The sequence below is a fragment of the Lissotriton vulgaris genome, chromosome 10, assembly GCF_964263255.1.
Source record: "Lissotriton vulgaris chromosome 10, aLisVul1.2, whole genome shotgun sequence".
Classification (NCBI taxonomy): domain Eukaryota; kingdom Metazoa; phylum Chordata; class Amphibia; order Caudata; family Salamandridae; genus Lissotriton; species Lissotriton vulgaris.
Window position 1 is genome coordinate 1,128,310,343 of NC_141698.1, and position 24,134 is coordinate 1,128,334,476.

Sequence of the window (24,134 nt, forward strand, 5' to 3'; positions counted from 1 at the left end):
AATGTAGCCTATGACGAGTGTATCCCACATGTGAGGCTCTGCATCGTGTGTGTGATGTCTGTATCTGGCCTGTCAGCCGTGGTGTCTGCGCCTGGTGTCTGTATTTGGGGTGTGGGCGCTGCACTTATGCTGGGGTCAGTATACCCCTTTCACGTCATGGCTTCACCTCTTGTCACGTCATTGTGGCAAAGCCTTTGTGACGTCACTTCCTCATCTTCTCGTATTTTGGAGAAGAATTGACGTCACTTCCCGTGAGGTCAGATGTACTTTCCCGTCTTTCACTGCTGCGTTTACTGACCTGTTCTTTTCAGGTCTGGCCTAGACCCGTCTTTAGCTCTCGGGAGCCCCTCGGACCGCTAACACCCCGATACTGGCTTCAGTGTAAATAAGGAATGTTTATTTATTCATACATACTTCAAAGTCCCTTAATTTGGGGGTATCACTGTACGACTCTCGCGGCCCCCTTGGACCACCAGGAAACGTCCGAGCTGGCGTCTGCAGTGCCTCCCCCCTGACTCCGCTGCGGACATGCCCAGGATTACACAATGCCAGGCAGCCTGGGGTCATGAGCTGGGATTAATGGGAAAACCCGTAAGCAGCCCCCGGCTGTGGTGACGTCATGGGAGTGCAGCCCCGGGGCGGGGGCGGGTCTGAGCGGCGCTACATAATCTGCCGAGGCAGAGGAGGGTGGACAGCAGCGGCAGTGACCCCCAGCAACACCTGGAGCTCCAGCACTGCACGGGGCAGGAGGAAACACTCACATCTGGAGCTCTTGAATAGCAGGGTACAGAATCTCCAGCACCTGGGGAGCCACAGGGCCACATCTGGAGCACCTGCGTCTTGGGAGCCAGAAGAACACGCCTGGAGCATCAGCACCTCTGGAGGTGAAGGACAACATCTGGAGCCCGGTGCCAGAGGAACATATCCACATCTGGGGCTCAGCTCTCAGGAGCCCGGCGGCAGACCCCATCCCTGGCACAAGAAGCGGGGTCCGAGTCCTCACCCTCATCATGGAGGCAGACCCTCAGCACATGAAGACCCTTTATGATGCCCGGGGCTTCCTGACGGCGGTGCCAGTGCTGGACCCGGAGGAGCTGGAGGGCGCCAGGAGGGCCTTCGAGGAGCTGGAGCAGGAGTTTGGTAGGTGCAGGGAGGGCAGCCTTATCTCTCGGGCTTAATTATGAGGGCCTTGCGTCATGCTTGCGCCATGCTAAGTGGTACATGCACGAGGCAAAGCCCCAAGCCAAATTTATGAAGCGCCGCAAAGCCACTCTGCGTGGCCCTGCGCGGCTTCACAAATATGGAGAAAGGCAACGCAGCGTATCTTGCGTCTGGTGGCTGTATCTGCTTTATGTTGCTTGTATCTTGCGTCTGGTGGCTGTATCTCCTTTATTTTGCTTGTATTTTGTGTCTGGAGGCTGTATCTGCTTTATGTTGCTTGTATCTTGTGTCTGGTGGATGTATCTGCTTTATGTTGCTTGTATCTTGTGTCTGGTGGATGTATCTGTTTATGTTGCTTGTATCTTGTGTATGGTGGCTGTATCTGCTTTATGTTGCTTGTATCTTGTGTCTGGTGGCAGTATCTGCTTTATGTTGGTTATATCTTGTGTCTGGTGGCTGTATCTCCTTTATGTTGCTTGTATCTTGTGTATGGTGGCTGTATCTGCTTTATGTTGCTTGTATCTTGCGTCTGGTGGCTGTATCTGCTTTATGTTGCTTGTATCTTGCGTCTGGTGGCTGTATCTGCTTTATGTTGCTTGTATCTTGCGTCTGGTGGCTGTATCTGCTTTATGTTGCTTGTATCTTGTGTCTGGTGGCTGTATCTGCTTTATGTTGCTTGTATCTTGTGTATGGTGGCTGTATCTGCTTTATGTTGCTTGTATCTTGTGTATGATGGCAGTATCTGCTTTATGTTGCTTGTATCTTGCGTCTGGTGGCTGTATCTGCTTTATGTTGCTTGTATCTTGCGTCTGGTGGCTGTATCTCCTTTATGTTGCTTGTATCTTGTGTATGGTGGCTGTATCTGCTTTATGTTGCTTGTATCTTGCGTCTGGTGGCTGTATCTGCTTTATGTTGCTTGTATCTTGCGTCTGGTGGCTGTATCTGCTTTATGTTGCTTGTATCTTGTGTCTGGTGGCTGTATCTGCTTTATGTTGCTTGTATCTTGTGTATGGTGGCTGTATCTGCTTTATGTTGCTTGTATCTTGTGTCTGGAGGCTGTGTCTCCTTTATGTTGCTTGGATCTTGTGTCTGGTGGCTGTATCTGCTTTATGTTGCTTGTATCTTGTGTCTGGTGGCTGTATCTGCTTTATGTTGCTTGTATCTTGTGTATGGTGGCTGTATCTGCTTTATGTTGCTTGTATCTTGCGTCTGGTGGCTGTATCTGATTTATGTTGGTTGTATCTTGCGTCTGATGGCTGTATCTGCTTTATGTTGCTTGTATCTTGTGTCTGGTGGCTGTATCAAGAGTGTGATTGCTGTATCTGCATTATGTTGGTTATATCTTGTGTCTGGTGGCTGTATCTGCTTTATGTTGCTTGTATCTTGTGTCTGGAGGCTGTATCTCCTTCATGTTGCTTGTATCTTGTGTATGGTGGCTGTATCTGATTTATGTTGCTTGTATCTTGCGTCTGGTGGCTGTATCTGCTTTATGTTGCTTGTATCTTGTGTCTGGTGGCTGTATCTGCTTTATGTTGCTTGTATCTTGTGTATGGTGGCTGTATCTGCTTTATGTTGCTTGTATCTTGTGTATGGTGGCTGTATCTGATTTATGTTGCTTGTATCGTGTGTCTGGTGGCTGTATCAAGAGTATGATTGCTGTATCTGCATTATGTTGGTTGTATCTTGTGTCTGGTGGCTGTATCTGCTTTATGTTGCTTGTATCTTGCACCTGGTGGCTGTATCTCCTTGATGTTGGTTGTATCTTGTGTCTGGTGGCTGTATCTGCTTTATGTTGCTTGTATCTTGTGTCTGGCGGCTGTATCTGCTTTATGTTGGTTGTATCTTGTGTATGGTGGCTGTATCTGTTTTTTGCTGCGCTGCTCGGTGCCACCATTCCCATATATAAGCCCCTCGGTTTAGAGTCCTCTCGGTGTAGAGACTAACCCCCCCTCCTTGTGTCTCCTGCAGGCTGGGTCTAAACTGGGGTGGCAAGGTGAGCGAAAGAACGATGGATTGAACCCAGACCTCTTGACTGGGGGTGAATGTTTGATTTGCTTTGCATTCCGTCCATCATCTGTGTGTCTTTTGCTTTCTTACCTGCAGGGAAGGAGCACGCCCAGTACAGCCTGCACAACGCCCACCTGCGCCTGCCGTGGGTGCTGGGCCTCGCCACCCACCCGCACACCCTCCAGGCCATCACCGCCGTGCTGGGGCCCCACGTGGTCCTGCTGGACTCCAGGTTCATCTGTAAATACCCGGCTTCCGACGTGCCCCACCGAGGGAACAGCGCCCCCTACGTGGCCTGGCACCAGGACATCAAGTAAGTCAGACTGCGGGGTGCTGGCTCCAGGGTGGGGGAGGGGAGGGCTCAGCAGGGGTGATGTGTCTGTTTGCACTTCAAGGGTAAGGCCAAAGGATGGCATTCCTGCCCCTGAGCCTGGTGAGGTCTGATTAACAGGTTACCTGGTGGGCACCATGTGGTGTTTAATGCACAGGCGATGCGGGGGGCACACACAGAGTAGATTACAGCATCTTTCATCTAGGCAGTACATGACGGCATAGGGCTGGCTGCACTACCAGGCACACATCACCCTGTTTCATCCTGTGCCCTCATGTGGCTTATTATGCCCTCATGCACCATTCTTTGCCATCATCTGCCATCCTGTCCCGTCATGTGTTATCCTATGCCCTTTGTATGCCATCCTGTGCCATCATGTGCTATCCTGTGCTCTCATGTGTCACCCTCTGCTCTCATGTGCTATTGTGTGTCCTCTTGTGCCATTCGGTGCCATCATATGCCATCCTGTGCCCTCATGTGTCAAAATGTGCCATCCATGCATTGATGTGCCATCCTGTGTCATCTGCCATCTTGTGCCCTCATGTGTCAACCTGTTCCCTCATGTGCTATGATGTGCCTCATGTGCCATCCTGTGCCCTCATTTGCCATCCTGAGCCCTCATGTGCCATCCTACGTCCTCATGGGCCATCCTGTGCCCTCATGTGCTATCCTGTGCCCTCATGTGCCATCCTGTGCCCTCATGTGCTATCCTGTGCCCTCATGTGCCATCCTGTGCCATCATTTTTCATCCTGTGCCCTCATTTGCCATTCTATGCCCTCATGTGCCATCCTGTGCCCTCATGTGCCATCCTGTGCCCTCGTGTGCTATCCTGTGCCCTCAGGTGCCATCCTGTGCCCTCGTGTGCTATCCTGTGCCCTCAGGTGCCATCCTGTGCCCTCAGGTGTCATCCTGAGCCCTCATGTGCCATCCTGAGCCCTCATGTGCTATCCTGTGCCCTCATGTGCCATCCTGAGCCCTCATGTGCCATCCTGTGCCCTCATGTGCTATCCAGTGCCCTCATATGCTCTCCTGTGTCCTCATGCCCCGGGGTTTGCGGATGTTTGGCTGACAGTGTCCTCCTCCTTTTACTTCCAGGTATTGGGGCTTCGAGGGGGGCCCGGTGGCCTCAGTGTGGCTTGCCCTGGATGACGTAGACGCAGAGAATGGTGTCCTGCAGGTTATTCCAGGTATGGATAAACTCCCATAGTCAAAACATGCATCACAACAGCCTGGAGCTTTAACACTGATTGGCTGAGAATGGGGGATGGGCTAATACTCTACTGGTGAGCCCCAATGTAATCACTTAGGAATCTAGGACAGGGCTCCACAGCATGGGAGATAGATAGGCCATCTCTTTACCTTGAGCCCCAGTGTCGTGACATAGGGATCTGGGACAGGACTACACAGCAGGGGAGGCCATCTGTTAACCAAGGAGCCTCAATGTCGCGACATAGGGACGTGGGAGAGAGTTATATGAATGGAAGACGGTGCCAGGGCCGGCTCTAGGCATGTGCAAGCTGTGCACCTGCACAGGGCCACCAAACCCCAGGGGCCACCACGCCAATATATATCCTTAATATAATAATCCTCTGAGGATGGATACATATTTGCGTGGTGGCCCCTGGCAGGGATTTGGCGGCCTCCGGCTCTGTTCCACTTCTAAACTCCCTGACCCCCTCCCCTCTTTACTGGCCTGCGCGTTCGGCCCCGCCCGGACCCCCTCTTCCGGGCCCCCTACCTACGCTCCCTGCCCAGGGCCACCATGAGCCTAGAGCCGGCCCTGATGGTGCATTCATTCACAATGAGCCCCAGTGTCGTGACATAGGATCTGGGACAGGACTATACAGCAGGGGAGGCCATCTGTTAACCAAGGAGCCTCAATGTCGCGACATAGGGATGTGGGAGAGAGTTATATGAATGGAGGACGGTGCATTCATTCACAATGAGTCAGAGTCCAGACAAGCAGGGGGTGCAGCAGGCTGATATTGTTGAAGCCCTTACCACGCAGATGCCTTTACCACGCAGTCTTTTCAAGCATGCCTTTACCGCGCTTCTTTTACCACCCAGATGCCTTTACCACACAGTCATTTCCACGCATCCTTTACCATGCTTGTTTTACCATGCAAATGCCTTTACCACGCAGTCTTTTCCACGCATGCCTTTACCGCGCTTCCTTTACCACGCAGATGCCTTTACCACACAGTCTTTTCCATGCATGCCTTTACCACGCAGAGGCCTTTACCACGCGTCTTTTCCATTCATGCCTTTACCACGCAGATGCCTTTACTACGCAGTCTTTTCCACGCATCCTTTACCACCCTTCCTTTACCACACAGATGCCTTTACCACACAGTCTTTTCCACGCATCTTTACCACGCAGATGCCTTTTCCACGCATGATAAATAAAGGTAAATGTGTGTATAATTATTGTGGGTGTGGCCCGTGCTGACACCTCATTTTAGACAGAGGCGGGGACTGCATGAGTACCCAGGCCAGGAATCAGTGCCCCCCTCACTCTAATCCTCCTTTCTTCTGCAGGAAGTCACAAACAAGGTGTCCTGGAGCACCGTACAGCAATGACCCCGGGGAACATGCTGTCCACCAATCAGGAGATTCCGCGGCACCTGGTGGATGCAGAGAAGGCGGTGGAGTGTCCTCTTCAGGCTGGGCAGATGTCGGTGAGTTCACACCGCTCTGTCGTTTCCTGGACTCATGTCTCCCAGATGTGGTTATTCCCACAGGCAAACAAGCAATGGGTTACTGCAACGTTACGAAGTAACATGAAAAACCATGATACTCGAGCCCGGTGCATTGTGGGTGTCAGGCAGACCAGTGATTCCCCCACTTATAAATGAGGCAGCCGGGAAGTGGGTGGGGCCAAGACATCCATCAATTTAGGGCACCGCCCTTCCCATAACGAGCCTTTTGTCTCCATTACTGTGTACTCACAACCCCCCTTAAAGGTGCCCCAGAACTGTGTACTCACGACCCCCCTTAAAGGTGCCCCAAAAATGTGTACTCACTACCCCCCCCTTTAGGGTGCCCATGTACTGTGTACTCACTACCCCCCCCTTAAGGGTGCCCATGTCCTGTACCTCCCAGTACTTACAGCTTCCTTTGAGGGTGCGCCAGCACTGTGTACTCACAGCTCTCCATGGCGGTGCACCAACCTGTGTACTCACAGCTCCCACTGGGCATGCACCCGCACTGTGTACCCACAGCTCCCCTTGGGGTGCACCCGCACCATGTACTCACTGCTCTCCCATTGGGGGTGCTCCAGCACTGTGTACTCACAGCTCCCCTTGGGGTGCACCCGCACTGTGTACTCACTGCTCTCCCATTGGGGGTGCTCCAGCGCTGTGTAGTCACAGCTCCCCTTGGGGTGCACCCGCACTGTGTACTCACAGCTCCCCCGGAGGTGCACCAGCACTGTGTACTCACTGCTCTCCCATTGGGGGTGCTCCAGCGCTGCGCACTCACAGCTTTCCTTGGGGTGCCTCAAGACTATGTACTCCGTTTCCCCTTGAGGTGCACCTCAGGTGGCTGCCTCTCTTTTCTCTCTTGCAAATAATACAGGGACATGACACTATAACTAAGTAGCACGCATTAAGGAGTACGCAAGAAAAACTGACATTAAAAAGTGTGAACAGGTGTGCATTCCATACACCCCCTGTATTATTTGCATGATGTAATTGCCCAACCGTGGGAGTGCACCCGCTGAATTAAAAAAATGACAAGTAAAACTTTAAATTGGTTCCCCAAAAGACATTTGAAACATCAGGTTCGTGTTGAAACAGTGTGGAAAATTGGACAAAATAAACTCTGAATTATGGGACTGTGGATACATTGAAAACCATTGAAAATCATATGAATACATTGTTCATTGTTACATCTATTTGACTAGTATTATGTTGCATCATGGTATCAGCAGTTTTACACTCGTTGTTGTAGTTTGCCTGAATGAGGGTAATGAAAGACGGATAGTTTGTGGGAAGCAGTTTAAAAACGCAAGGGATTGTGGGAGGGAAAATAATTGTTTGTGAGCACGGAGGAAAACGGACGGTTTTTAACGTTACTCGGCAGGTATGTGCATATAGATTAACACGAACTAAGGTGAATAATGAAACATAATTCATTTTTAAGATGTGAAGCACGAAGTGGGCTGAGAAAGTTAGCGAGCGAGCAAAGAGTAACACGGAGTTGTACTGCTATATTTGATTGTTGGCTGTTGAAACAGGAGAGGGAGGGCAAGCTATCATACTAAGGAAAAGCATGTATTGACAACGGGGAGAGGGAGAGGAGAAAACTGTTTTAGCAAAGATTAATATGCTAGACAAAGAAATGTTAATGTTGACTTTAACTTGAAGATGCAAAACAAAACACATAGATGGGATGGTGTTATTTCATACACATTATTTTGTTGTTTATCTACAGTGACCCCCGAAGAAGGGCAATGTCAGCCCGAAATGCATTGGGTATTAATTAAACACTGCTTTTTACGAAACCCTGCAACAATCGTGTTCTTTCAAGAGGCCCCGAGTGGCACAGGCAGAACATTAGAAACCTGGGAAAAGGGCAAAAAAAAAACAGTCTTAAGGGAACTATAATGAAAAATGGCGATAAACAGAAGAGAATAAAAATGAACAAAAGTCTAAATGAATGAAAAAAGAGAGAAAGCAGCGCCGAAGATGGCATATGTCGCAGTGCATTTGGTTTGGGCCGAAGATGCGGCCCAGTTGTCTTGTGATTCTCTTTTCTCTCTCCCATATCCAGTGCTTAATTTGCACCTGTGTTTTCCGGTGCTTATCTGTAAACACAGGCACACATGTCTGAGAAACCACCACATAGGCGGCACTCTAGTGTATAAGCCCCTGGGGTCAGCCAATGCTTTCTTAAAAGCACTTGATGACTTAATCATACCAAGAGTCCCTCAATACTCAAAATATCTTTTATTGGGGGACTTTAACATACATTGGGATCATCCTGAATATGAGGAGACCACGGCTCTTGCAGGATCTTTAGCTCTGTCAGATTTGACCCAATGCGTCGTCCATCCCACTCATAATGGTGGACACATTCTGGACCTGATCTGCACTAATATCCCCTTGGCCACCTGTGTTCCCCTACAAACGGTTTAGTCGGATCACTCCTTAGTTGCCTTCACCTGGAATTTACCTACAACAAGGTCCACACGCTCAGCTTTGTCCGGCAAGCCTTCACACAGAATCTCCTCCTCGAAGCTGATTGAGACCCTGGAAGCGTTGCGTCTCCCTTTAGATGACTCATTGGAGAAGGCTTTAGCCAGCTTCTCCAACTGGATCTCAGGAGTCTGTGCACTCCCTCCAAACGGACCCGATGTTCTCTTTCCAGACCATGGTATAGTGCCAAGCTCAAAGAACATAAACATGCTTGCAAAGTGCTCGAGCCCAAGTGGCGCTCCGATTATTGCCCTTTAGCAAAAAGAACACTCAGGCAGGCACAAAAAGAATTTTATGCCTCCATTAAGGAAGCCAAAAGTAATTTTTTCACTGAGGTCAAAAAACAATGCCAAGGAGATCTATGCAATTGTCAAAAGCTTTTTAAAACCGTGCGCCGAAAGCTCAGATACCCCTGCTTCTCTGGACTGGTGCGAAGAACTTTCGCACTATTTCGTTGATAAAATAAAGGTCATTTCTGATAGCTTTAGCAGCTCTCCTCAGGTTCCGGACACTGCAATCATTCACTTGGACGACCAGTCTAAATTTTCCTGCTACCGACTGATAGGAGATGAGGACACCCTGGCCATTCTTAGCTCGTTGAAATCAGATTCTCCAGACAATCCATGTTTAGCCCGCACCTTGGCAGAATCAGCCACGGCAGTTGTGTCTGAAGTCACCAATATCATTAATTTGTCTCTGTCATCAGGAACCGTGCCCCCCAACTGGAACAGGCCAAAGTGTTGCCACTTATCAAAAGACCCCAAGCTTTTGGCTAACTACCGCCCCATTTCGCTTCTCCCAGTCCTGTCCAAAGTTTGTGAAAAGGCCGTGCACAGGCAACTAGATACCTTTGTGGAATCCACCGGTGCTCTTCATTCTGCTCAGTCCGGCTTTAGAAAGACATACAGCCCTGAAACAGCGCTGGTGGAAACCTCTGAAGCTATAAGAGAATGTCTTGACGGTGGTGGAAGAGCAGCCCTGATTCTCTTGGATCTCGCAGCCGCTTTTGATACGGTTCCTCACCACCTTCTTCTAGAGCGGCTGATGGAGATCGGCATTTCAGATGAGGTACTGTGCTGGTGTAGATCCTTTCTCAACAATAGATCTCAACAGGTCTCGATACCACTGTATTGCTCTGACCCTAAAATTGTGGAAATGGGAGTTCCCCAAGGCTCGTCCCTAAGTCCCCTTCTGTTCAATGTTTATATTACTCCACTTATTTATATTGCAGAAGCCTTAGGGGCGAAGATAGTGGCCTATGCTGATGACACTCAGCTTCTGTTCACATGGAGAAAACAAGATCTCTCCCCAGTCGCTGCGAGGCTCTGCCTCTCGACTGTCTTTGCTTGGTTAGCTGCAGCCCAACTTAAATGCAATGAGGCTAAATCTGAAGTCCTCCTGTATGGCTCATTTCCCGACAACTTAAGGCAAGATCTCTGGCCCCCTAATATTCCCTACCCAGACGCCGCTAGCTATTCTGCAAAAAATCTGGGTGTCTGGTTTAATGAGGATCTTCGTTTCCCTACCCAGATAACCAAGCTTGTAGGTTCCTGTTTCGGAATCTTGAAATCACTCAGGACCTTCCTGCCGCTCCTTCCAAAAGGCGCAAGAGAGATGGTGACCAGAGCACTTATACTTTCACGCCTGGATTACGCTAACACCCTTTATATGGGCCTTCCTGCCTATCAATTCCAAAAGCTGCAAGTTGTCCAAAACTCAGCTGCGCGACTGCTGTTAGGCACTCATAGATCCTGCAGCGCCTCTCCTCTTCGGAGAGAGCTTCACTGGCTCCCCGTTGCCCAATGCATTCAATTCAAAGCTCTCACAATTGCTCACAGAGCTCTGTTTGATGAGGGCCCATCTTATTTGAGAACACGTTTTAATTTTTATGCCCTTAGCAGACATCTGAGATCTTCCAACCAGTTTTTGGCAATCGTTCCTCTGTTCCGGCTCTCTAGGATGGGAGGCTGCTCCCTCTCGGTTAAGGCTGCATCTACCTGGAACACTCTACCTCTTTATCTGAGGCGAAACCAAGACCACAGGCTCTTCAAGAAGAGACTCAAAACTTGGCTTTTCTCTTAACTCACTGGTTCCCATTTCAGCTCCTCCTGCTATTTTGTTTTCGCGCCGGGACACTCCTGAGTAGCTGTGCGCGCTACAAATCTTTTTAACATAACATAACATGGTGGCAGTGTGTGTGTATTTTTAACTAACGTTCATTAGTATAGATCTGAATTATTTAATATAGCTTTAAAAAAATGACAAAACTTAAAGGTAAAAAAGTGACGCGGGCAGTGCCAGCTGTAGTGGACCAGTGAGTAACACATTGGACCCTGGCACTTACATTTTGGCAGATAAGCTCGGCTCATATCCTACATTTCTCTCGCCAGATCCACGACGGGCTGACAGTCCACGCCAGTGAACTGAATACCTCCCACAGACGCAGATGTGGCTTCGTTATTCGCTACGTCCCCACCACAGCCTACCCCGTGGAGGTGAGTACAATCCTCTCCTTCAGACTGTCTGAGTATGGTTGTGTGTCAGTGGGTTTATTAGACGACAAGAGTGACAGTGTTGTGTATGTGCTTGTGTGTGTGCATCCATGCACGTGTGTTTGTGTGCGTGCATTTCTACTTGCAACTGTGTGTGCTTGGGGATTTAGATAGTTTAGGTTGTTAGTTATGTAAGAGAGGCAGGTTTGAAGGTTCAATAGTTTGGGGATTTAGATAGTTTTGGTTGTTAGTTATATAAGAGAGGCAGGTTTGAAGGTTCAATAGTTTGGGGAGTTTGATAGTTATGGTCGTTAGTTATATAAGAGAGGCGGGTTTGAAGGTTCAATAGTTTGGGGTGTGAGATAGTTTTAGTTGTTAGTTATATAAGAGAGGCAGGTTTGAAGGTTCAATAGTTTGGGGAGTTTGATAGTTTTGGTTGTTAGTTAAATGAGAGACGAAGGTTTGAAGGTTCAATAGTTTGGGGAGTTTGATAGTTTTGATTATTAGTTATATAAGAGAGGCAGGTTTGAAGGTTCAATAGTTTGGGGATTTAGATAGTTTTGATTATTAGTTATATAAGAGAGGCAGGTTTGAAGGTTCAATAGTTTGGGGAGTTTGATAGTTATGGTCGTTAGTTATATAATAGAGAGGCAGGTTTCAAGGTTAAATAGTTTGGGGTGTGAGATAGTTTTGGTCGTTAGTTATGTAAGAGAGGCAGGTTTGAAGGTTAAATAGTTTGGGGATTTAGATAGTTTTGGTTGTTAGTTATATAAGAGAGGCAGATTTGAAGGTTCAATAGTTTGGGGATTTAGATAGTTTGGGTCGTTAGTTATATAAGAGAGGCAGGTTTGAAGGTTCAATAGTTTGGGGAGTTTGATAGTTTTGGTTGTTAGTTATATAAGAGAGGCAGGTTTGAAGGTTCAATAGTTTGGGGTGTGAGATAGTTTTGGTCGTTAGTTATGTAAGAGAGGCAGGTTTGAAGGTTAAATAGTTTGGGGAGTTTGATAGTTTTGGTTGTTAGTTATATAAGAGAGGCAGGTTTGAAGGTTCAATAGTTTTGGGAGTTTGATAGTTATGGTCGTTAGTTATATAAGAGAGGCAGGTTTGAAGGTTCAATAGTTTGGGGAGTTTGATAGTTTTAGTCGTTAGTTATATAAGAGAGGCAGGTTTGAAGGTTCAATAGTTTGGGGAGTTTGATAGTTATGGTCGTTAGTTATATAAGAGAGGCAGGTTTGAAGGTTCAATAGTTTGGGGTGTGAGATAGTTTTGGTCGTTAGTTATGTAAGAGAGGCAGGTTTGAAGGTTAAATAGTTTGGGGAGTTTGATAGTTATGGTCGTTAGTTATATAAGAGAGGCAGGTTTGAAGGTTCAATATTTTGGGGATTTAGATAGTTTGGGTAGTTAGGTTGCTCTATAAGAGAGGCAGGTTTGAATGCTAGATAGTTTGGGGATTTAGCTAGCGTTGGTTCTTAGGCTGTTTTGAAAGAGAGGGAAGGTTTCTGGTTAGTTATTGTTGTAGAGTACACGTTTTAGAGATTCGGTTGATCATGCCCTTTTCTCCCTCACTACATGACACCAGTGTAGGTCCTCTATGATACGGTCTTGTATTCTCCCACGTCTGAATGCCCTCATTCTAATGCACTTCTCTCCTCTCTGATTCCAGGACCCCGAGCGCCCCCGCTCCTTCCCCGCCACCTTGCTTGTTGCAGGAACAGATGAATTCCAGCACTTTACAGATCATGCACCCAACTTTTTCTCCAAGACCTTCTGACACCTCTGCAGAGCATCATCAGGAGACACCTTCCTCTCTTCATGTAGTTCATAACTGCCAGTAACATGCTGCTGCATGGTGCAGGTTCATTCCTGATCTCAGATGGAGCCCTATATGTTCAAATATGTATTTCCTCTTTTTTAGCATCTTGCAGTGAGCCTCAATATTGTCTACAATAATGTTCGGATGGTAGGCCAAAAGGTGCTGCAACTGTTACCGTAAAACAAACAATTGCGGTTTCAGAAATTGATCATGTGAATTCCTTTTTGCACTGCACTGCACTTTCATTAGAAAACACAAGCCTACATCCTGTTTTGGAATCTCAGCGGCCTGACTATATGTAATTCTATTTTATTAATGTTTATTTATTGAGCTAAACATACAGCTGGAAGACATATTTACAGTCAAAAGTGCAAATGTCTTTTTGTATTCTTTTTCTGCAAAAGTAAAATAAAAATGTATGAATACATTTTGGATAAGAGTACCACTTTTGATTTTCAACACATCTAGATGATTCCAGCTTGAGAAATATGTAACGAGGAGGCTCGTCTCATTTTAAGCATGAATTTGGATACATGCCGGTACATAAGGAACTCTAGATCAATTTACTTCGATCTAGAAGTCTAGGGGACGTCCCACTAGGACCATCTTCAGCCTTCCTCATCGCCACTGGTCTCACTAACAAGCCCGCATTGTTACATATCGATCATTGAGTGACTATATATATACATATGATATGATTGACATAAAAGAGGAGATATATCCTGTGGTAATGTAGCAGTTTTCATGCAGGATACCTCTGACAAAGAGCTCGAGGCCCGAAACGCGTCCGCACTGGACTACTGGGTACATGTGATTCACTAAAGTTTTGCTTTTTAGAAATAAATCTCCGATTGCTGGCTAATTCATGAATAATAACGAGCTTGTGCAGAGAACGGCATAACTGATTGGGGCTGCCAACACTTCAACCAGAAAGTGTTAACAGCCATCTTGGGACTCTGCTTCTGCCGAGTCCCCCCCAAAAAAGTTAAAAAAAGAAAAAGAAAAGGGGGCTGGGTAGGGATACCATGACCTCCAAGCCTTGCTCTTGGGGTCCCAGAGAGACCCTGCAGGGTAAAAAAGCATTTTTTTTAAAATGTGTTGCGAATTTATAGCAAATATGGCAAAAAAAAGTGGGGGCTCCAGCGCTTGTTCATACAGCAGGAAGCCAGGAGCCAGCCGGGAACGCGGGGGCCTTGAGGTTCCCCTCGCGATCCCCATTGTGCCCACTGTGTGCCAGGGCACCCAGGTGACATGGCCACGCCCAGGGGGATGGGGAGCTTGTGCCAATAATTGGTCTGAGGAAAGGGTCCTGCAGCCCACCTTCCCCATTTGTTTATGGCTGGGGAATGGGGTCCCCAGGGCCTAAATTGGCCCAGGGAGGGGGGCCGTGCAGACCCCCGCCCCCATTAAAAATGTATATATTTATATCTCTCCCAATCCCAAGTAGCTGGGGAAACATTTATCGGTTACTCAATAATGACAATAGCATGGATACTCTTAATCCTTACATCCGTGCATATTATTTACTCATGAACCATTACTGTTGTGCAGGCCTGCAAGCATTTCTATGAATTTCCACCATAATTTTCTATCTTCTGTGTCCATTCCCTTTACGTTCTTGATTGCGTCAAGAAATCTAATATCTATCAATTATATAATTTGTCAAATTCAAACCGGCTCCTTCGGCAAAAACTTGTCGTTGTAAACTAAATCCCGTTGAGCTATATTTTCTTCAAGGTCTGCTAACTACAAAAAGTGTGATGTGCTATTATCATGGGCATACAGGTACCCTTCCTAGCTATTGTTTACCATAAAGTACACATGCTAAGCATTGTTCCATCCTGTCAATGTTCCTTACTTTTAGCTAAACATTTCGACTTCAGTACCCATTCAGCAGGGCTTACTACAACATTCCTTTTACTTTAGTTCAAATAATTTTTTATAAACATTATTCTGGTTACTGCATTATCCTTTACAATCTAGCTACTGCATTAGTTAATGAAGGACTTGCGATGTCCATACAACTTATATGTACGGCGACCAGAATCTTAAAGTTGAAACAACCAGGGACATTATACAAAATTGGAAGAAGGACTACGATCTTACTTCAAGCGATGAGCGCGCTCCTTAGCAGAGAGTTACAGAACGGTCAGTAAGAACTTACATAAATTGCGATTTTTAGGTCGAGCCTATGACATTCCACAGGAATGTAAATAGGGGAGAATTCAAGTGGCCAAAAAAGATCTCAAACCATCGGAGAATTTCAGGCGGATATCCAACAGTTCACGTGAAGACAAGCACACAAGCACGCGCATTTCCCCACAGGCTTCCCCATTGCATCACCACATCAAAGCCAGCCATCTGTTGCTTCCCCAGCAGCTTTACTTCAGGCATCCACTCCCCCGCCCCCTACTTCACACTTCTCACGGCCGCCAGGCCATGTCTCGGTTTTCCCCCTCCCTCCTGTTTATGCTTCCCCCATCCCTTTACTACTCTGCCATCTGCAGGCAGTTTTCGACGTAGTTGACAATATCTGCTTCCGCGTGCAAACCACGGCCAGTTTGTGTTTGTCTTATCAGCACTCTCTACTGAGTGCTGGGCCCTGGCATTGCCTTCACTCCGTCGAGGCTCTTTTACCTCACAGACAGCCCTGGCCAGTTTGACAATGTCCTTACACCCCGATCACTTTAATAAGTAGTACCTTATCACCCGATACTGCTGAGCATTTTTTAACCTGGAGTTTTTCGCCACATTAAAACTCCTTGCTGTGCTTCATTCTCTGGTATGTTTTACTTTCTCATCGAAAAGTTAGGGCTCAAACAATAACAGACAGCACACCCTATCTGCGTACCTTTTTTAGATTATTTACATACCGCTGGACACTGCTGAGGTTTTTGCGGTGCCGCATATTAGTTCACCGGACACTGCTGAACTATTCGCAGTGCTATGTTCTCCATGATCCCCGTGCTGTGCCCTGGGACTGTGCATCTACCCCTGCAGAGAGCAAAGCTTGAGCTGCCGGTCACAGCTCCACGGGGTGGGGGCTCAGTGGTGCATCCAGGACGTCCTCTGGGCCTCCCCTTCCAGCAGGCAGTGTGTCTAACAACCCCAATAACGCATACATGCACACACAGGCACGCTGCATGCTCGTGTTTTTTGTCTCTGTCAATATTTTAACAGCTGTGACTTTTACACACTTTCCCATGACTCTCAGTCTTTCCGCTGAAGTTAAACAGCGGAAAGACTGAGATCATGATCCTGGGCAATCAATCCCACTTTCGCCCGGAGTCCCTATGGCCCCCATGTATGGGACCTCCTCCAACTCCTAAGAATGAAATCAAGAGCTTGGGGATCTGGTTGGATGAGGGTCTCACCTTCTCCTCCCAAGCCCGGAAAACAGCGGGTACTTGCTATGGTCTCTTACGGACCGCCAGTAAAATCTTACCACTGCTGCCTCCCCAATCCCAAAAACTCCTGATCCAAGGATTAATATTGTCTCGCTTGGATTGTGGTAACACCTTGTACCTCGGGGCCCCTAAAAAGGTGGTCTCACAACTCCAGGCCGTGCAAAACACGGCGGCCTGTCTCCTTACGGGTACGCGCAGCCATTGTTCAGCCAAACCCTCCCTTAAGGCTCTCCATTGGCTGCCCATTCAACAAAGAGTGCACTTTAAGGCCTTATGTACCACACACAACATTTTGCACAAAAAGGCCCCTCCTATCCTGAAGGATCTTATCACGCCCCACACATCCAACAGAGCCCTCCGATCATCTCACCTTCACCTCACCTCAGTACCTAGGATCAAGAGAACCCGTTCCGGTGGCCGTCTTTTTTCCTATAACGCCTCCAAATTGTGGAACTCTCTCCCACTGGACATTCGGGCTCAACCGAACCTACTTTCTTTTCGTAAGCTTCTCAAGACATGGCTGTTTCCCTAACTCACTTCCCCCCACTTACTTCTTCTTTCACTAGCGCTGGGACGCTTACGTGCAGCCATGCGCTTTACAAATCAGTAAACATAAACATAAACATGAGGCCCTGATAGCAGTAGGCACAACTGCGCATCATTCTTTGGGTTCGACAAAGAGGCCAAGGACTGGATGAGCCGGTAGTGTGAATGCCTTTATTACAGTGACTGGCAATGTAAGACACTTGACCACTTTTAAGTTCAACTCCAGGGCTCGCTCTCTATGTACGTGCCCCCATGCACAGTGCGAACTGATGCAGGCACCCTGAGGCCTCCGCTGACTTGAATTACTTTCAGGATTCTTTGCAGTTTGTTTAGAGAGAGATCATTCTTTTTAGGTGTAAATTTCAGGACATACATTTAGAGCTTTAATATATTACTATTTACTGTCCCTGTTGGGGCCCGCTGAGCGCAAGACAGACAGATTTAATTAGTTGTGTGTACTTAGAACACATTAAATTAACACTGCAAGCTTCAGTAGGATGACATCACAAGAAAAGGCAAGCACATCCTGTGATTCTGGGCAAATCAGTTAATTGCTCCGTGACTATGTGTGGTTGTGTAATGTGACATTATCGGTACAGCAGTCGCGCAGTTAATTTAATTTAAAATGCGTTTACCGGAGGATACATTTCTTTTGCTGCAACAAGGGCACGTGAATGACAGGAGGAAAAACTGGAAGGTTGTCAAATATGCAAAGCCGGCCTGCAGAACGCAATACAGGCAGATTTAATTAGTTGTGTGTACTTTGAACACATTAAATTAACACTGCAAGCTTCGGTAGGATGATGTCACAAGAAAAGGCGAGCACGTCCTGTGATTCTGAGCAAATCAGTTAATCGCTCCGTGAACCTTTCTGAAGTCTGCCGGCTGATTCCCTCACACTCATCTATTTTCTACAAACAGCGCCGGGACGCCCCTTTGCTGGGGCAGCTGAGCGCTTTACAAGATTATTTAACATAACACATAACATAACATTAATGTGTTGTTGTGTAATGTGACTGGTGTTTATGTAAAACGCTCCAATACATTCTGGTCGAGTTAGCGCAATATAAACAAGCATTTGCAATGCAATAGGTCTCACATTTTCGAAACTTTGACCTATTGGTATTGTAAATGACAATGCCTTTTATTATTGCAGGTTATTTAAACAAAAATAAAGGGCATAGTCATTTACAATGCGAATAGCTCAAAATCTCACCAATGCGAGACCTATTGCATTGCAAATGCTTGTTAAACCTGGTAGCTTGCTTGTTAATTACATTTTTTCTTGAAACAACTGCTAACTCCTACCAATTTTAGTCGATTTACCTTTAAAAACCGGGACATGAGCTACATTTCTTGAAATTTTCTGGGACAGCTGGTACAAAACTGGGACCATTCTGGCAAAACGGAGACGTTTTGGTCACTCTACTTATGTGCAATGTGCGTGGTAACATGAACGATGATGGTTGTGCCACTAAGGCACTAAAAACAAAAAGCCACTGACATATAGTTCCTTTTTAAGGGCCAGATTTGGGGACATCAGTCGTCTTACCCGTCCTTTCATTTTCAGCCAATTAAATTCCATCATTTTACAGAAAGGAGGGGTAGTAATATGGCAAAATATGGTATTTTGTCTCTGTCAATTTGTTCAAACACTGTTGTCTTTAAAGCCAATTAAACGTTTACCTGTGAGGTACCGTGTCGTCATTTATTCAAAAGTGAATTCACAGCATTCGGTTAAGTGAACGGCTAAGGGTGAGTCCACCCAGCTGTCTTATGTGATTGATTCCAGCATGATCATTCCTGGACAGCATAGGTAGGCTCACAGAGAGAGAGAGAGTGTGTGCACAACAATAGGTTATTCAGTACACGTACAACATAGAGAGAGAGAGAGCGTGTGTGCATGTATAATAATAGGCTATTCAGTACACGTACAACATAGAACAGTACAGGACGATTTACATATTAAACACACAAGCCAAGGGAAAACATAAATGCACAGTTTACATACACACAATACCAAATAGGACGCGACAATACATACACCAAGTACAAAAACCGAAGACAAAGACGCTGGGTTAGTTTGGACAAAAGGGTTTTTTCATGTACGTTGCGCATTTCATAGTTCGTTTAATTTACTCGGGGGCCAGGCTCCTTCCTTCCCTCCTTCCTAACAGTTGAGCAAGTGACTTCTTTTGAAAATACTTACTCCCTTTAATGATCGGATACTAGTCCAGTCGTACTGATACTCACGGTGGGGTCCCACAACATCTAGCAATGATGGTCCAAGTTGAGGTACGGGTGTAAATGAGGGACGCAAGTCAGACGTGCAACAGTACAATTCTTATCTTTCTATGTGGATGGAAGAAGAAGGGGTAAATCTAAAACATGACAATATCTCTAACTTCTGGATGGAGGAGGATTTGGATGAACCCCAACCCGGGGGTCTCTTCATTTCTCTATCTGGTCAGTACATAAATCAACTCACTGGTGCACATTACTTTGGTCTAAACAGGATAGAAAGTGTTCCTAGAAAAGGTCGCACACTTGGGGTATCGGTTGGAGTCGGCTTGTTGTACTGCAATAATCCTTCAAGCTCCTGATGTAGGCTACCCTCCCATTCACTGGCTTCAGAGAGACTCATTTCTAAGTAAGGAATGTGCTATATTTAAAAAAATGCTATTCGTCTTTCGCATGTGGGCACCATGCTCAGGCCAATTTTTCGCATCCCATTGACCGCTCGATCAGCACCTCAGTCATACAAAAAAGCGTTCTCACATTGACTCAGGCGCACAGGACACAAACGCATTCATACTATACAAATCATGACACATACGCATTCATACCATACAAATATTTCACGCGCCCAGAGATAGCCTCTGCATACAACGTACCATCTCACAATACTAGCCTATTTTTCGCGTGGAATACAATGTGTTTAGGCCTTCTCCATTCTTCAGCTGAAATTCGGATGTAACCTAAAGAAAAAGAAAAGAGGGGGAGGTGCAGCATTTGAAGCACATCAACGCGCGTTATAATGAAAATATTTTTACTTACCATGTATCTGACTTATTTCTCGGGATGCAGTTATTGGCATCTCAGCATTGAAGATTCAGAAAAGGGGGTGGTGATGAACAGAGTGTCTGAATTAAGCAGACCACTCTTACCCAGTCCAAAGATCAGGGCTTGATCCATCACCGTTATTTATCTCACTGCACCATCCCAGCTCAGAACCTGGCTATATGCAAATCAGTCTGTCCCTGGCCCAGTGCATCATGGGAACAGGGCAGACTAAACTACCAAGCCAGTTCTTCACCAGAAAGGAGACAAGCTACCGGGGACCGGTTTCTGGCATTTCAGCCGTCGTCGGCCCGGCTTGCTTGAATCCTGATGGTGCAGTGAGAAAGGGACTCATGTCTGAGTATACCCTGCCACACCTATAGTGGCCAAAAACGATTCAGAAAAGGGGGTGGTGATGAACAGAGTGTCTGAATTAAGCAGACCACTCTTACCCAGTCCAAAGATCAGGGCTTGATCCATCACCGTTATTTATCTCACTGCACCATCCCAGCTCAGAACCTGGCTATATGCAAATCAGTCTGTCCCTGGCCCAGTGCATCATGGGAACAGGGCAGACTAAACTACCAAGCCAGTTCTTCACCAGAAAGGAGACAAGCTACCGGGGACCGGTTTCTGGCATTTCAGCCGTCGTCGGCCCGGCTTGCTTGAATCCTGATGGTGCAGTGAGAAAGGGACTCATGTCTGAGTATACCCTGCCACACCTATAGTGGCCAAAAACGATTCAGAAAAGGGGGTGGTGATGAACAGAGTGTCTGAATTAAGCAGACCACTCTTACCCAGTCCAAAGATCAGGGCTTGATCCATCACCGTTATTTATCTCACTGCACCATCCCAGCTCAGAACCTGGCTATATGCAAATCAGTCTGTCCCTGGCCCAGTGCATCATGGGAACAGGGCAGACTAAACTACCAAGCCAGTTCTTCACCAGAAAGGAGACAAGCTACCGGGGACCGGTTTCTGGCATTTCAGCCGTCGTCGGCCCGGCTTGCTTGAATCCTGATGGTGCAGTGAGAAAGGGACTCATGTCTGAGTATACCCTGCCACACCTATAGTGGCCAAAAACGATTCAGAAAAGGGGGTGGTGATGAACAGAGTGTCTGAATTAAGCAGACCACTCTTACCCAGTCCAAAGATCAGGGCTTGATCCATCACCGTTATTTATCTCACTGCACCATCCCAGCTCAGAACCTGGCTATATGCAAATCAGTCTGTCCCTGGCCCAGTGCATCATGGGAACAGGGCAGACTAAACTACCAAGCCAGTTCTTCACCAGAAAGGAGACAAGCTACCGGGGACCGGTTTCTGGCATTTCAGCCGTCGTCGGCCCGGCTTGCTTGAATCCTGATGGTGCAGTGAGAAAGGGACTCATGTCTGAGTATACCCTGCCACACCTATAGTGGCCAAAAACGATTCAGAAAAGGGGGTGGTGATGAACAGAGTGTCTGAATTAAGCAGACCACTCTTACCCAGTCCAAAGATCAGGGCTTGATCCATCACCGTTATTTATCTCACTGCACCATCCCAGCTCAGAACCTGGCTATATGCAAATCAGTCTGTCCCTGGCCCAGTGCATCATGGGAACAGGGCAGACTAAACTACCAAGCCATTGAAGCCCAGAAGAACTGTTAGTGCGGCAAAGATAACTAATGGTAGGACGCTCACTACATAGATCGTTTTAGTGCAGTATTACAGACCGTGTGTGGAAAAAGGGGGTCAAATGCCAGAGGTACTCAGTATAAGGCGAGGGGGATGATGGATCAATACTTTTACTAAAGAAAACAATCTACAGTGGCCTGGGGCTGTTCCTATTTGCAGAGCAGGGAAACTATAGGAGGTGGCGAGTTTCATTGGGTGCATTCGGGTTTCCAACGGTATGCATTTTTGCTGCACCGTAAGACCACTAACAGACTTGTCTAATGTATGCATGGAGATCAGTTTTGCGGGCGGGTTCACAGATCACAGATTAGTAATTGCCAAGGCTGGCAGACCTGTTCATGGGGTCCACAAACACGGACTAGGCCATGCCTGAAATGTTTGTGTAAGGCGTACCAATCTATAACACACAAAATAAACTGTGCCTTTCTAAAACCGGTAATATGCATTTTGTGCCTGACTGCTAAAATACAGTATCTAGAAATGTTTTCCCATATATAATCTAAACAGATGACTGCTGCTTTAGGAGGTTACGAGGGGTTAAAACAGAGTCGGACTTTCCTAAAAATGCTCATTCCAATCACGCAACTTGTGCGAGGACATCAAACGCTAACATTTAAAACAAGCTCTCTTGCGATGTTTTTCAAACCCTGGCTTTGGACTTGCAGGCAACTAGGTTTAGAGAAGATTTGTCTCTCCTTTTTATTTAATACGCTTATAACTCACTTCTGTCTAATGTTAGACTGGATGGCATTCCCTTGGTGAGGCTCCGGAGCATTTGAAAAACTCCTCTGAAACACATGGTGCACGAAAATAAAGATTACGATGTATAGGACTCCAAGAACCAGAATGCACTTGGGGTTCATAGCTAACCAATTTCGGGCTAATGTACTTCCTTGGGAACCTTACAACTGTAATATAGGCAAAAATTCCTAATGTGAAAAAGGTGTGCTTTTGCTCCTCCGAGGGAGCTTCTAAGTAAAAGAGGTTCGATCTACTGTCCTCTTCATTGATATATCTAAACGTCAGTATCTTTACCAATTGCTCATGTTGTAAGAGTGCTAAATAAAACAGATCTTGACTAATCTTTTGACGTTGTTTCTGTGTACTGTATCTTTTCAACTTTTTAGAATTGAGTTACTCATTCTACCAGCCATTGAAATTCGAGTTTCTTCTTTGCATATTTGTTTCACAACGAGTCATACATTAGGGGACAAATACCATACTTTTTATTTGACAAACCATCTAGGTTTAAACAACCATTTTCCAATAACTTCAGAAAAGACTGGCATGATGGATATTGGTTAAAACAAATCCGCAATTAATCCTAAATTCAGACAAGAAGTCTACATTACCTGTCCTTTACTATTTGCAAATAGTAACCATTGTTCAAAACTACCAATCAATCAATATTTACGATGCTAATTCCAGGTTTCTTGTGACGGGCTATTCCTAGCGCTTCCATTTTAACGGGGTCGAAAAGATCCCATCAGTGGCATACTGATTTACCCGGTCTTTTCCTAGCACGTTTTATGCCATTGTTCGCTGTACATTACAGTGGCTAATCCATATTTCACATACATGTCCTTATTAGGGGTGCCTTCCGGCGGTGCCGGATGACTGACCTTTAATAAATGGTCCGGCCAAAACAATCAATCAATTTTGAAAAGACAGGCATGACGTAACAAGCGGTCAACAAAAAATCTCAATAGGTCATGGACAAAGGTCCGCACTACCTGCCATTCGCTGCCTGCACAGAAAGAGAGGATTTCTAATCTCTGTTTGTTTGCACGTAGGGAATGTCTCAACTAAGGGGAATACGAGTATTCGGTCGAACTTATTCAACCAGTCAAACAATCAATAACAAGTAAGAATCGATCTTTCACGACCTTACCCGGACCGTTGTGGACAGTTCCTTCGTCGTCCCCTTTCAGCGCCCGTTTATCCTCTCACTCTAAAAATGCGGCGTTCCTGTCAGGTCCCAGTCAGGACCGTAGATCACTCGAGAGAGAGGTCCGTTCGGAACTGGTGAAGTTCAGGTTGATCGGCAGCCAGACGAGGGTCCTCTCAAGGCAGGTATACTCCAATCGGCTAGTTGTTCACTCCGCCGTTAGGACCTCTCTCACTGTACCAAGGTGTCTCTAATGGGCCCGACGTTGGTGCGACAATTGTAAAAAGCAGCTGTGACTCCCAAGACTTTTGATGCCGCTTGGTGCAAACCACCTCTAATTTACCTTAATATTAGCTACCAAAATAACGAGGCAGGCGCTGGAAAGTGGAAAAGCGAAGAACAGGTTTATTACTCCAGGAGGTGAACACATCACATCAGACACCGGGGCTATCCTCAGGAGGTGCTCTAACTGCATCTCTGTGGCATGGCCTTTTATACATTTCTTTCGTCAGTTTATTGCATGGTCAAACATCCTTGGAATCCCCACCTTAAG

General features: G+C 46.6%; 1 protein-coding gene across 1 annotated transcript; it reads left to right on the forward strand.

Moving 5' to 3' along the window:
• Positions 1-689: 689 nt before the first annotated feature.
• LOC147689439 (phytanoyl-CoA dioxygenase domain-containing protein 1-like) lies at positions 690-13,981 on the forward strand. The gene is made up of 6 exons (XM_086940106.1): positions 690-1,140; positions 3,265-3,481; positions 4,596-4,687; positions 6,039-6,178; positions 11,089-11,193; positions 12,854-13,981. Exons 1-6 carry the CDS (start codon positions 1,011-1,013, stop codon positions 12,959-12,961), a joined length of 792 nt encoding a protein of 263 aa, XP_086796232.1. The 5' UTR covers positions 690-1,010; the 3' UTR covers positions 12,962-13,981.
• The last annotated feature ends 10,153 nt before the right edge of the window (positions 13,982-24,134 follow it).

Bases quoted from the DNA above. Each gene is read 5' to 3' on its own strand.
- LOC147689439 (XM_086940106.1), top strand. From the start codon at position 1,011: ATGGAGGCAGACCCTCAGCACATGAAGACCCTTTATGATGCCCGGGGC. The intron at 3,482-4,595 runs GTAAGTCAGACT...TTTTACTTCCAG, and splicing joins GCCTGGCACCAGGACATCAA to GTATTGGGGCTTCGAGGGGG. The intron at 11,194-12,853 runs GTGAGTACAATC...CTCTGATTCCAG, and splicing joins CCACAGCCTACCCCGTGGAG to GACCCCGAGCGCCCCCGCTC.